This window comes from Pan troglodytes, chromosome 19, assembly GCF_028858775.2.
Source record: "Pan troglodytes isolate AG18354 chromosome 19, NHGRI_mPanTro3-v2.0_pri, whole genome shotgun sequence".
NCBI classification, from domain to species: domain Eukaryota; kingdom Metazoa; phylum Chordata; class Mammalia; order Primates; family Hominidae; genus Pan; species Pan troglodytes.
The window spans coordinates 15,837,317-15,852,434 of NC_072417.2; the positions used below are offsets into that span (position 1 = coordinate 15,837,317).

Consider the following 15,118-nt stretch of genomic DNA (forward strand, 5'->3'; position numbering starts at 1 on the left):
GATACACAGTAGGCTGAGGCAGGACTGAGTTGCTTGAGCCTGAGAGGTTGAGGCTGCAGTGAGCCGTATTTGTGCCTCTGCACTCCAGCCTGGGTAGCAGAGCATGACCGTGTCTCAAAAAAATAACCCAAGAAAGAAACCCACTTTACCTGTAAAGATACACATAAAATGAAAGTGAAGAGCTAGTAAAGGATATTTCATGCAACTGGAAACCAAAAAAGAGCAGGAGTAAGTAAGTATACCTACGTCAGATTAAAATAGACTACAAATCTAAGACTTAAGAACAGCTAGGTGCAGTGGCTTATACCTGTAATCTCATTGCTTTGGGAGGCCTAGGTGAGATCACTTGAAGCCAGGAGTTTGTGATTAGCCTGGGCAACCCTGTCTCTAAAACAAAATTTAAAATTTAAAAATTAGCCAGGAAGCCGGGTGCGGTGGCTCACGCCTCTAATCCCAGCACTTTGGGAGGCCAGGGCGGGTGGATCACCTGAGGTCAGGCATTCAAGACCAGCCTGGCCAACATGGTGAAACCCCATCTCTACTAGAAATACAAAAAACTAGCCTGGCATGGAGGTGGGCGCCTGTAATTGCAGCTACTTGGGAGGCTGAGGCAGGAGAATCGCTTGAACCCAGAGGGCGGAGGTTGCAGTGAGCTGAGATTGCGCCATTGCACTCCAGCCTGGGCAACAGAAGTGAAACGCCATCTCAAAAAAAATTAGCCAGGCATGGTGGTACATGCTTGTAGTCCCAGCTACTTGGGAGGCTGAGGTGGGAGAATCCCTTGAGCCCAGGAGTTTGAGGTTGCAGTGAGCTATGATTGTGCCACTCTGCATGCCAAGTCTGGGTGACAGTGAAACTGTCTCAAAAGAAAAAAAAGAAAAGACCGTAAAAAGGAAAAAAGGGTCATATAATAATAAAGGGGTCAATTCAGCAAGAGGACAATTATAAATATCTATGCACCTAACACTGGTACTTCCAAGTACATATAAAACAATTAGCCAATCTGATGGGTGAGAGAGACTGCAATACGATAATAGAGGACTTTGTCACTCCACTCTTAGTAATGGACAGATTATCCAGGCAGCAAATCAACAAAGAGACATCAGAATTAAACTACACAGTAGATACGGAAATCCTTGAAAAAAATACTAGCAAGCTGAATTCAACAACATATTAAAAAGATCAGCCACCACGATCAAGTAGATTACTCCTGAGGATGCAAGGATGGTTCGATATACACAAATAAAGAAATGTGATACATCACATTAACATAACCAAGAACAAAAGCCATATGGTTGGCCAGGTGCAGTGGCTCATGCCTGTAATCCCAACACTTTGGGAGGCCGAGGCGGGTGGATCACTTGAGGCCAGGAGTTTGAGACCAGCCTGGCCAACATGGTGAAACTCCGTCTTTACAAAAAATTCAAAAAATTAGCCGGGTATGGTGGTGCACACCTGCAATCCCAGCTACTCTGGAGGCTGAGGCATGAGAATTGCTTGAACCCGGGAGATGATGTTGCAGTGAGTTGAGATTATGCCACTGCACTCCAGCCTGGGTGATGGAGTGAGAGACTGTCTCAAAAAAAACAAACAACAACAACAAAAACTGTATGGTTATATCAATAGATGCTGCACAAGCATTCAGTAAAATTCAGCACCTCTTTATGATACAAACCCTCATCAAATTGTGTGTCGAAGGAACATACCTCAAAATAATGAAGGCCATCCATACATGACAAACCCACAACTAGCATCATACTGGATGGGGAAGAGTTGAAGGCCTTTCCTCTGAGATCTGGAACAAGGACGCCCACTTCAGCCAGTTTTATTTAATATAGTATTGGAAATTGCAGCCAGAACACTTAGGCAAGAGAAATAAAGGGCATCCAAATTGGAAAGCATGAAGTTAAGTTTGTCTTGTTCACAGATGACACAGTCTTATATTTAGAAAAACTTAAAGACACCACCAAAAAACTGTTGACTGATAACTTTAGTAAAATCACAGGACACAAAATCAGTACACAAAAATCATTAGCATTAATATATACCAACAGTGAACAGCCTGAAAAAGAAATCAAAGCAATCCCATTTACAGTGGCTACAAAACACACACACACACACACACACACACACCACAGACCATCTTTCCATTTGTGTGTGTGTCCTCTTCAATTTCTTTCATTGGTGATATATATATATATATATCTCTAGGAATCTATCTATCTATCTATCTATCTATCTATCTATCTATATATATATATCTAGGAATCAATTTAACCAAAGAAGCGAAAGATCTGTAAAACACCAATGAAAGAAATTGAAGAGGACACACATACAAATGGAAAGATGGTCTGTGGTCATGGATTTAGGAGAATTAATATTGTTGAAATGACAATACTATCCAAAGCAATTTACAGATTCAATACAAGTCCTATCAAAATACCAATGACATTTTTCACAGAAACAGAAAAATCTTAAAATTTATATGGAACTGTGAAAGACCCTCTATAGCCAAAGCTATACTTAGCAAAGGTAACAAAGCTGGAGGAATCACACTATATAACATTAAAATTTACTACAAAGCTATAGTAACCCAATCAGCATGGCACTGGCATAAAAACTGACACGTAGACTAATGGAACAGAATAGAGTACCCAGAAACAAATCCATGCATTTTGCAGTCAACTCATCTGCAACAAAGGCACCAAGAATATTCAATGAGAAAAGGAAAGTCTCTTCAATAAATGGTGGTAGGATGACTGGGTAACCATTTGCAGAAGAATGAAATTAGGCCCCATCTCTCTCCATATACACAACAATCAAAGTAGATTAAAGACTTAAATCTAAGACCTGAAACTATGAAGCCACTAGAGGAAAACACTGGGGAAACAGACATTGGTCTGAGCAAAGATTTGTGTGTGTGTAAGACCTCAAAAGCATAGGCAAAAATAGACAAATGGGATTGCATCAGGCTAAGAAGCCTCTGCACAATAAGGGAAACAAAGTGAAGAGACAAGCTACAGAATGGGAGAAAATATTTGCAAACTACCCATCTCATAAGGGATTAATAACTACAATGTATAAAGAAGATTTGTTAAAGAAGCAAATCTTATTTAAACACAAAAGATTCAAATAGGCATTTTTCAAAAGACGTAAATGGCCAAGAGGTATGTGAAAAGATGCTCAACATCACTAATCATTAGAGAAATGCAAAGCAAAACTACAATGGGATATCCTGTCACCGCAGTCAAAATTGCTTTTATCAAAAAGACAGGCATTCATCCACTGATGGTGGGAATGTAAGTTAGTACAGCCACTGTGGAGAATAGTATGGAGGTTCCTCAAAAGACTAAAATAAGAGTTGCCATATGATCCAGCAATTCCACTATTGGGTATATATCCGAAAGAAATGAAATCGCTGGGCATGGTGGCTCATGCCCAAAGTGCTAGCACTTTGGGAGGCCGAGGCAGGTGGATTGCCTGAGCTCAGGAGTTCAAGACCAGCCTGGGCAACATGGTGAAACCCCGTCTCTACTGAAAAAGCAAAAACAAACCAAAAAAAACCCCAAAAATTATCTAGGCGTAGTGGTGCCTGCCTGTAATCCCAGCTACTTTGGAAGCTGAGGCAGGAGAATCGCTTGAACCCGGGAGGTGGAGGTTGCAGTGAGCCAAGATCGTGCCACTGCACTCCAACCTGGTCAACAAGAGCAAAACTCCGTCCAAAAAAAAAAAAAAAAAAAAAAAGGAAAGAATGAAATCCTGTCATTTGCAGCAACATGGATGGAACTGGAAGTCATTATGTTAAATGAAATAAGCCAAGCACTGAAAGACAAGTATCACATGGTCTCACTTGTGGAGGCTAAAAAAGTGGATCTCATGAGAAGATAGACTAGATTGGTGGTACGAAGGTCAGGGAAAGCGGGGGTCGGGGAAGATGAAGAGAAGTTGATTAATGGGTATGAGTATGTGGTTTGATAGAAGAAATAAGACCTAGTGTTAAACAGATCAATAGGGTGACTCTTGTTTACAGTAATCTATTCTAGATTTCAAAATAGAAGAATTCGAATGGTTCTAGCATAAAGAAAAGACAACCCTTGGTGTCCATGGGATGAAAGAAAAAAAAACAACAACAAATATTTAGGGTGATAGATACCCGAACTACACCCAGTTTGATTTTTACAAGTTACATTAATGTAGTATCACATGTACTTTAACTATGTACATGTGCATCAATAAAAATAAAATGCAACAGTAACAAAATGAACAGCCCCATTACCACATGGGCAGAAGACCCAAACACCTCACTAAAGAGTCTATGCAGACGGCAAGTAAGTATATGAAAAGATGATTAGACTGTGAGAATGGCCTAAATCCAAAATACTGCCGATACCAAAAAATGCTGGTGAGGATGTGGAGCAACAGCAGCATTCATTGCTGGTGGGAATGCAAAATGATGTAGCCACTTTGGGATGTAAGTTTAGTGCTTTCTTACAAAACTAGGCATACTCTTGCCTTTTGATTCAGCAGTCATGCTCCTTGGTATGCAATTAAATGACTTGAGAAGCTTTGTCCCAAAACTTGCACAAATATATTTATAACAGCTTTATTCATAATTGTCACAACTTGGAAGCATGGAAGATGTCCTTCAATAGGTTAATGGATGAATACACTGGTATATTGAGACAGTGGAATATTATTCCATGCTAAAAAGGAATGAGCTATTAAGTCATGAACAGACATGGAGGAATGTTAATGCAAACTACTAAGTGAAAGAAGGCAATTTGAAAAGGCCATATACTGTATGATTCCAAGCATATGACAGTCTAGAAGAGGCAAAACTGTGGAAACAAAAAAAAGATCAGTGGTTGCCAGGGGTAGGAGGAAGAGGGGGTGAATATGTAGAGTACAGAGAATTTTTAGAGCAGTGAAACTATTTTATATGATACTGTGGTGGTGGGAACATGTCGTTACACATTTGTTAAAACCCATAGAATGTAGCACATTTAAGAGTGAACCCTAGTGTAAACGAAGTGGGTGATGATAGTGTGCCAGTGTGGGTTTATCAGTTGTATCAAATGTGCCACTGTGGTACAGGGTGCCTGTAGTAGAGGAGTGTGGATGTACAGGGGTGTGGGGCATATGGGAAACCTCTGTATTTTCTGCTCAATTTTGCTGAGAACCTGAAACTGCTAAAACGTTTATTTAAAAAAATAAGAAAATACAGTTATGCATTGCTTCGTGATGGCGATACATTCTCAGAAATGCATCGTTTGGTGATTTTGTCCTTGTGCGAACGCGGAATGTACTGACAAAAACCTAGATGGTATATAGCCTACTACACATGTAGGCTACATGGTATAGCCTATTGCTACTAAACTGAAAAGCTGTACAGCACGTTACTGTACTGAATGCTGTAAGCAGTTACAACACAGTGATATTTTTGTATTAAACATAGCTAAACAGGCAGGGCACGGTGGCTCACGCCTGTAATCCCAGCACTTTGGGAGGCCGAGGTGGGCGGATCACCTGAGGTCAGGAGTTCGAGATCAGCCTGGCCAACATGGCGACACTCCGTCTTTACCCAAAATACAAAAATTAGCCGGGTGTGGTGGCACATGCCTGTAATCCTAGCTACTTGGGAGACTGAGGCAGGAGAATCGCTTGAACTTGGGAGTTGGAGGTTGCAGTGAGCCGAGATCATGCCACTGCACTCCAGCCTGGGCGACAGAGTGAGATTCTGTCTCAAAAAAAAAAAAAAAAAACCCCAAAAAAACAAACAAAACCCAAAAAGCAACATAGCTAAACATAGACAAGATGTTTGGCAGTACGATGTTACCATGGCTAGATGTCACTAGGCAGTAAGAATTTTTCAGCCCCTATAATCTCATGTAGCCACTGTCGTGTATGTTTTTTGTTGTTGACTAAAACGTGATTATTTTGCATGTGACTATGTGTCTGAGATTTGTCTCACAATATATATGGAGTGCATATGGATGGATTGGGGATGATTTGCCATGAGTGTGTGGTTACTGGAGCTGGCTGGTGCATACATGAATTTTATAATAATTTTTGGTATCTGGTAGGGCAAATTTCCCGACTTACTCAAAATGATCATTACCTTTTTGTTAAACTTTTTCTTACGTAAACATTTAAAAATAGACAAAAGTAGGCAAAACAGTATAAAGCTATGTTAGACAGTATATAAAGTATTGGCATGAAAATAGATAATTTTTATAGAACAGAGTTCCCCAAATGGGACCCTCACAAATGTGAAAATTTGAAATATGACAAAGATGACATTGTCAAAATGGGAAAAGACTGGGACAATGGGCATAGGACAATGAGAACGTCTATACAGATAAAGCAGGTTTCAGTTTCACACCTGATACCTGTGAACATAATATATGATATATTGAGACTGTGATATTCTAATTAATGAGTGAAGTAGTTATCAACAGTCAACAATGTTGAGGGCTAAGAAGTAACTGCAAAAGAACATTAAGGTTTCAAAACCTGCAACGTAAGTAAAGATGTAACATATACGCACTGTAATGATAAACCCAAATTCCTGACAGTTGTTACCTCAGAGGAAGGTAGTGTATTTGTGATGTTTTGTTTCCTGAAGTTAAAAAGAAATGGAAGGAGATGTAGCAAAATATTAAAAATGATGGATCTAGGTGATAGGTAATAGGTGCCCATTATAGGATTTTTTATATTGTTTCTATGCTTGAAGTAGTTTATAATGCTTTATAGCATTAGTATAGGCCAGGCGTAGTAGCTCATGCCTGTAATCCCAGCACTTTGGGAGGCTGAGGTGGGCAGATCACTTGAGCCTAGGAGTTGGAGACTAGCCTGGGCAGCATGACAAAACTCCCTCTCTACAAAAAGATATAAAAATTAGCTGGGTGTATTGGCATGTGCCTATAGTCCCAGCTACGTGGGAAGCTGAGGTGAGAGGATCACTTCAGCCTGGGAGGCAGAGATTGCAGTGAGCTGAGGTCGCACCACTGCACTCCAGCCTGGGCGATAGAGTGAGACGCCGTGTTAAAAAAAAAAAAAAAAAAAAAAAAGCCGGGCGCAGTGGCTCACGCCTGTAATCCCAGCACTTTGGGAGGCCGAGGCAGGTGGATCACGAGGTCAGGAGTTCAAGACCAGCCAGGCCAAGATGGTGAAACCCTGTCTCTACTAAAACTACAAAAATTCGCCAGGTGCAGTGGCAGGCGCCTGTAATCTCAGCTACTCGGGAGGCTGAGGCAGGAGAATCACTTGAACCTGGGCGGCAGAGGTTGCGCCACAGGTTGCGCCACTGCACTCCAGCCTGGGCGACAGAGTGAGACTGTCTCAAAAAAAAAAAAAAATTATTAGTATAACCAAATGAAGTACTTGAATCTTGTTTTGATCTTAATTTAAACAAGTATTCAGAAAGACTTTTCTTTTTTTTTTTGTCAATTGGAGAAGTTTTACCAGAGATTTGGTATTAGTTATCAGGCAGTTGTTAATTTTGTTTTGTGTGACAGTGGCACTTTGTTTATATAAGAAACTGTCCATATTTTTAGAGATGCATCTGTACAGTACGTTAGATAATGTAGTATTTCTGGGGCTTGCTTTAAAATACTACAGGAAAGAAAAAGGATAGTTTAAATAAGCATGGCAGGCTGGGTGTGGTGGCTCACGCCTGTAATCCTAGCACTTTGGGAGGCTGAGGCGGGCGATCACCTGAGGTCAGGAGTTCAAGACAAGCCTGGCCAACAAGGCGAAACCCCGTCTCTACTAAAAAATACAAAAATTAGCTGGGCGTGGTGGCACGCGCCTGTAATCCCAGCTACTCGGGAGGCTGAAGCAGGACAATCTGTTGAACCTGGGAGGCAGAGGTTGCAGTGAGCCAAGATCGTGCCACTGCACTCTAGCCTGGGCAACAAGAGCGAGACTCCGTCTCAAAAAAATAAATAAGCATGGCAAATCTTAATACCTTTTGAGTCTTGGTGAAAGCTATATGAAGGATTGTTGTAGTATACCCTCAGCTTTTGAATATGTTCGAAAATCTTAATAATTACATATACAGCAGTAACAGCAATAAACGAATGTTAGAACTCCTACTGTTGGCAAACATAATGTTTGAAATGCTTTACTACAAAAAATTAAGATTTTCTAACTTTATTTTAAACTTCTGTCTTTTTTTTTGTATTTATATATATAAATATAACATTCATATATATGTTCATATATATATATAACTAAAGTTACTGTTGACCAAGTCTTCCTCCAGGCTCTCTATTTCACTTTTAAGTGCCAAAAATGGATATTTAGGCTTGGTATTTGTTTACAGTTTTTCTGTTCATAATGACAACATGGTAGTGAATAGCTCTGGGTAATCTCCAGCAAATCAAAAGTACCAGAGGTAATTAGCATGAGGACCTGTTAAGTGTATAAACTTGAGCCTTGATAAAATTGTAGTACCCAAAAATGAATAAAGTATCCCAGAAATAATGCTTTTTCTTTTTTCACATTTTATGAAACAGTTTAACACTCAGAATACAGAGTTGACACACACAAACTTTTCCTTTGTGGTTTCACGTGTTTACATCTTTCTGGGTCTGTCTATTTGCATGCCTACCACAACTTCCCAGGTGTCCGTCTTTAAGCGACTTCACACAATTACTTTTTGTAATTAATGTTCTTAAAACTGTCTTTGGCTAGAGATTCAAAATATTTTAAGAGTGATGGAAACTGATGTTGAGAGAGTAAAGATTTCAAAACAACTTAGCATGACTAGGTATTTCCCTCTGTGACTTTGACTACCAAATCATTAACTCCTGTGATAACAATGAACATTTCACAACGTTTAAAAGTTCTCTTATTTTACTATTGGATTTTTATAAGTAGTTAGAAATTTATGCAAGAAAGTATTGCCACTGTCTTCATGAGGAAACTGAGGCTTGAGAATCTTGTGATTTCCTTAAAGTCATACAGCTGGTTAGCGGTAGAATTAGACCTTAAATCAGTTTATTTTCATGGTCAGTTTGGCTCAGTTATTGTGCTTTGGAGAGGAAATTGATACTTTTACAAAGATGAACAATTTTTTTTTTCATAAATACCTTACAACTTTAGATGCTAAAAGGCGTAAGTTAAGGCCGGGCGCGGTGGCTCACACCTGTAATCCCAGCGCTTTGGGAGGCTGAGGCGGGAGGATCATTTCAGCCCAGGAGGCCAAGACCAGCCTGGGCAGCGTAGTGAAACTTTGTCTCTACAAGAAATTTCAAAAATTAGCCGGGCGTGATGGTGCATGCCTGCAGTCCTAGCTACTCAGGAGGCTGAGGTGGGGGGATCGCTTGAGCCCAGGAATTTGAGGTTATAGTGGTCTATGATTGCGTCACTGCACTCCAGCCTGTGTGACAATTGAGACCCTATCTCTTAACTTTTTTTTTTTTTTTTTTAAGAAACACAGCGGCTGACTGGGAAAAGTTTTGTAAGAGAAGACAGACTTAATATCCAGAATATATAAAATGCTCTTACAGATCAGAAGGAAAATCATTCATTAGAAGCAAATGTAAAGAATGTCACCAAAGAGGAAATGAGTCACTAGTACATATATGAAAAGATGTTCAAACTCCTTATTAACAGGGAAAATGTAGATTAAAGTGACCATTTGCTACCCATGATATTTACAAGAATTTTTAAAAGATGGAAAATAGTGACTGTTGTTAAGGGTATGGGAAAACAATCACACATCCCTGTATACTGTTGATAAGTTCATCTTTTTTTTGAAGTTAGTTTGGCCAAACATATGTTCTGCCTGGGCTTAAACCATGTAGTAGGCACATTACATCAACTTAGTATTTAAAAGATGGTAAGAGGGAGCCGAGAAATTAATGCTAACTTTAAAGAACATACGTCTAGTCACTGCCATGTGCTCTGGCTTTCTTTTCTCTTTTATTAAACATTTTTTGAATGTTTGTGGAAGGTAATGTACTAATTAGCGTTTCCAATAAATTATCATTACAACAACCTTGTGAGGTGGCTGTTTTTAACTTCCGTTTTGCAGATGTGGATACTTAGGCCAGAGAGATTAAATAACATGACCAAGTTCATTTAGTCAGCAGACGGGAATGCGTAAATTGAGCTCTAAAACCATGACTGTAACTACTGGATCATTAGATAGATAGTAACAATTGATTTGTGATACCCAGCTTACCTTAAATCTCACCTCTATTAAAAGGGTGTCATTTTGTATGTTTATATTTTAAAATTTAATACCTTATTTCTTTATTGGAATGCCAGTCTGATCAAAGTGAACATTAATGGACTATCTTTTACTTTTCTCTCCAGAGGATCTGAAGAGGCAAAATGCAGTATTACAAGCTGCACAAGATGATTTGGGACACCTTCGAACCCAGCTGTGGGAAGCTCAAGCAGAGATGGAGAATATTAAGGCGATTGCCACAGTCTCTGAGAACACCAAGCAAGAAGCTATAGATGAAGTGAAAAGACAGTGGAGAGAAGAAGTTGCTTCACTTCAGGCTGTTATGAAAGGTAAAGACAGAGAAAGATCAATTTTGTGATTTTCTAAGATATCCGATTCTGATGATTGAGAATATTTTCAGAGAATCTTAAAATATATACAGAGTTTCATTTGTGGTTTTATGTACTGTCATCATCAAGATATACTTTCAGATAAAAGAGAAGTCACTAATAACATAAATGGATATATCAATCGTATCTAACTTAATAATGGAGAGTTATAATAGGAATGTTATAGAGATAATGCATTAAATGAGGACTATAGTTCATTGTAAGGCTTAAAAGTCGATTTCTTCTAGGAGGCAGGCTAGTAATCTCAAATAATTAAGCTGTATGGGCACAGGGAATGTGCTGGAGTAGAGAGAGCTGCCATGCAAAGGGTAAAGTAACTGTTTACATTGATGAGCTTCAGCTAATTATTGCCCTTCCAGTGTAGTTTGGCCATATGTTTTAGAATTTTTTTTTTTTTTTTGAGATGGAATCTCGCTCTGTTGCCCAGCTTGGAGTGCAGTGGCGCAGTCTCAGCTCACTGTACTTGCTGCAACCTCTGCCTCCCGGGCTCAAGCGATTCTCCTGCCTCAGCCTCCCGAGTAGCTGGGATTACAAGCATGTGCCACCACGCCCAGCTAATTTTGTATTTTTAGTAGAGACGGGATTTCGCCATGTTGGTCAGGCTGGTCTTGAACTCCTGAGACCTCAGGTGATCCACCTGCCTCAGCCTCCCAAAGTCCTGGGATTACAGGTGTGAGCCACAGCGCCTGGCCTGGTTTAGATTTTTTAAGAAACTTTGTATGTGAAATCTTCACTGCACTCTGTTGGGTAGAATGGCCTATGGGCTAAGGTAGGCTTCATGGGCTGCCAGCTTATGACCTTTCGTCTAAAAGAAGAGACGTAGTTTATTCTCAGACTCCTTTTGGCACTAGTGCTGAATTACTTCCCAAATTTCTGAGAAGATGATGATGAAACAAAGTAAGTTGTCACTGAATCTTTGGGTTCCTGGAATTAGTTAATATTCTATTTTATTTTTTACTTTTTGAGATGGAGTCTCACTCTGTTGCCCAGGCTGGAGTGCAGCGGCACCATCTCGGTTCAGTGCAACCTCTGCCTTCCAGGTTCAAGCGATTCTCCTGCCTCAGTCTCTCAAGTAGCTGGGACTACAGGCGCATGCCACCACGCCCGGCTAATTTTTTGTATTTTTAGTAGAGACTGGGTTTCACCATGTTAGCCAGGATGGTCTCGATCTCCTGACCTCGTGATCTGCCCGCCTCGGCCTCCCAAAGTGCTGGGATTACAGGTGTGAGCCACCATGCTGGGCCCAGATTAGTTAATATTCTAAATGTGAAATAGTGATGACTTTTTCCACCGTGTTTGCAATTGTGTATCACTTTTTGCCTTAGTGCTCTTTATAAAAAGGCAGGTGAGGCTAGCCCTATTTCTGAGTGTATAGCTATGGCCTAGAGATTACTCTAGGCTTCATATAACAAACCCAACTACAGTGGCTTACCGAATTAGGAGTTCCTTTTTCTCCCAGAACACGAAATCCAAAGGTAGATAATCTAGGCCTGGTTGCATTGGTTCCATGATGTCAACAATGCCTCAAACTCCTTCAGCCCTTCTGTTCTTTCATCCTTAGCATATGGTTTTCAACTTAATCTTTGCCTCAGCTGAAAAATAGCTGCTTCTCCTTCAGTCTGCATCAGAAAAGCAAAAATTTTCTAGAACTACCCAGCATATCCCTCTCACTTTGTTGACCAAGTGTGTGGTCACTCATAACTACAAGGGAAACTGGACAATGTAGTTTTAAAATTGCGCACATTGATTTCCTAAACAAAATTGGAGTCTTACTGGTAAGGAGGAAGTAGTGGAAATTAATGGGCAATCAACAGGGTCTGTCACCTAGTGGTTTTTTTTTTTTTTTTTGAGATACGTAGGCTTGAGTGCAGTGGTGTGATGTTGGCTCACTGCAACCTCCGCCTCCTGGGTTCAGGCAGTTTTCGTGCCTCTGCCTTCCAAGTAGCTGGGACCACAGACATGGCGACATCACACCCAAATAATCTTTTCTTTTTTTTCCCTTTCCCTTCCCCTTTCCTTCTCTTTTTTTTTGAGACAGAGTCTCACTCTGTCACCCAGGCTGGAGTGCGGTGGCACGATCTCGGCTCACTGCAACCTCTGCCTCCCGGGTTCACGTGATTCTCCTGCCTCAGCCTCCCGAGTAGCTGGGACTACAGGTGCCTGTCACCACGCCCAGCTAATTTTTGTATTTTTAGTAGAGATGGGGTTTCACCTTGTTGGTCAGGCTGGTCTCGAACTCCTGACCTCAGGTGATCCACCCGCCTCGGCCTCCCAAAGTGGTGGGATTACAGGCATGAGCCACCACACCCGGCAATTTTTCTATCTTTGGTAGAGACGGGGTTTTGCCATGTCGGCCAGGCTTGTCTTGAAATCCTGGCTTCAAGTGATCTGCCTGTCTGCCTCCCACAGTGCTAGGATTACAGGTGTGTGTGAGCCACTATGCCCGGCCACGTTTTAAGATTATATTAAAGAGAAAGCCATTTTTTTAAAGACCTTATAGAGTTTGCCTCAACTTACAATCTTGGGTTCTGGTAAACTATTCCAGAAATATATCCCTTTTCTTATACTTTCAGGTAGTGGGATTGGAGTGACATGTTATATTTGCCTTGGGAGCCATAGTATAGTGTCTAAGAACATAGATTTTGGAGTTGGCCTTAAGTTCGAATTCTAGCTTTGCTTCATTCTGGGCATGAAACATTGGCCAGACTATTTAATCTTTCCTAAGGTTTTCTCCTTCGTAAAATAATATATGACACAGGTTTATTGTGAAGATTAGAAGTGATGATTTAAAGCCCTTATTTCTGTATATAATAAGAACTACAACTAGTTTGTCTTGTTTTTTAGTGAATTAAACATTTTCCAGAAATTAGACGTAAGCTTTTTATATAACTTTAAAAAATTTAGTGTGCCAGGTTATTTTTTTTTTCATAATGCTTAGATGTGAAATATGTGGTGATGTTTTGTAGAAACAGTTCGTGACTATGAGCACCAGTTCCACCTTAGGCTGGAGCAGGAGCGAACACAGTGGGCACAGTATAGAGAATCCGCAGAGAGGGAAATAGCTGATTTAAGAAGAAGGCTGTCTGAAGGTCAAGAGGAGGAAAATTTAGAAAATGAAATGAAAAAGGTATGAAGGAATGTGTTCATTTGTAGAAATATTTGAATTCAAATGCAAAATGCTTTAATATTGTTGTGTAATAGAAAGTAATAGAAGTTCTTTGATATTTCCTGTGAGAGTAATTATTTGGACACAGACCTAAACATAGTACTAAATAATGTTATATCTATGGCTAACTCTCTCACCTTCTTCACATTTTTGATCAAATGTCACTACTTCATGGGGTTTTTCCCGACCACCCGCCATTTAACATAGCAACCTGCCAACTTCCCTCTGCCGCCTGTCACTACTCTCCTCTCCCTTATCCTTCTCTAGTTTTTCTCTTTCCATAGCACATATTTCCTTATACTACACAGAGTTCACCTATTGTGTTTATTGTTTACCGTCTTTCTTTCCTTGCTAAAATATAAGCTCTGTGAAGGCAGGAGTTTCTCTTTCTCTCTCTTTTTTTAATAGCTTCAGGGGTACATGTGCTTGTTTTTTATTTGTATATCCTAAATGCCTAGCATAGTGTCTAGGAGATGGGTGCTTGAACTCCTAAATACCAGTCGAGTGGGTGTTGCTGCTTGATGATTGTGTCTAAAGCAAAGTCTTAGAATAGATGTTAGTTTTCCTTCTTTCTCGGTATCCTTTGGTTTCTGTGTACCACACATTATGTACCACATATGCTCGAACATAATACCATATAATACTTGAACATAGGGCAACTAAATGTAAATTGAGACATTTTATCATTGAGAAAATATTAAAAGCTTTTTAGCTAGTTTAATTAAATAAACTTTTACATTATTTTATATGCATACACATTTAAAATCACATTGTATAATTAGTAATTGATTTTTCTTTTCAATTGAATTGATCATGCCTTTTTGGTTCCTAATTCTTAGTTCATTCTTCAAATGCATGTATATTCATGATTTCCACAGTCTTTCAATTTTAGAACTGTTTTTGATTATCTGAAAAATTGGGAAGATAGTACAGAGTTCCTATATACTCCATGCCTAGTTTCTCCTGTTGTTAATGTTTTACATTAGCACGGTACATTTGTCACAGCTAATAAGCCTCTATCAATTTATTCTTATTAACTAAAGTCCATTTTTGTATTCAGATTGCATTAGTTTTTACCTAATGTCCTTTTTTTTCTGTTCTAGGATCCCATCCAGGATACCATATTGCATTTAGTTGTGTCTCCTTAGGTGCCTCTTGGCTGTGACAGTTTCTCAGATTTTTCTTGTTTTTAATGACCTTTCTGTCATTTTTTAAAGTGCTTTTTAAAGGTTTTGTTTATGATGACATTCAGCACTTGGAATTGTGAAGTCATATTTATATTAATAAATAACTTGATTTGTGATCAGTTCTTTGCTTCCTCCCTCCTTTTTTTTCCTGTTGTTTTTTATCAGATGACCTTTA

General features: G+C 39.6%; 1 protein-coding gene across 6 annotated transcripts in view; it reads left to right on the forward strand.

Moving 5' to 3' along the window:
- The window catches only part of RABEP1 (rabaptin, RAB GTPase binding effector protein 1), a 103,457-nt gene that overhangs the window by 39,257 nt on the left and 49,082 nt on the right, over positions 1-15,118 (forward strand). For all 6 annotated transcript variants that reach the window (XM_001165310.6, XM_001165242.6, XM_001165137.5 and 3 more), the window contains 2 exons: positions 10,327-10,530; positions 13,557-13,717. In XM_001165310.6, the coding sequence (XP_001165310.1) occupies positions 10,327-10,530; positions 13,557-13,717 (365 nt within the window). The remainder of the gene's footprint in view (positions 1-10,326; positions 10,531-13,556; positions 13,718-15,118) is intronic.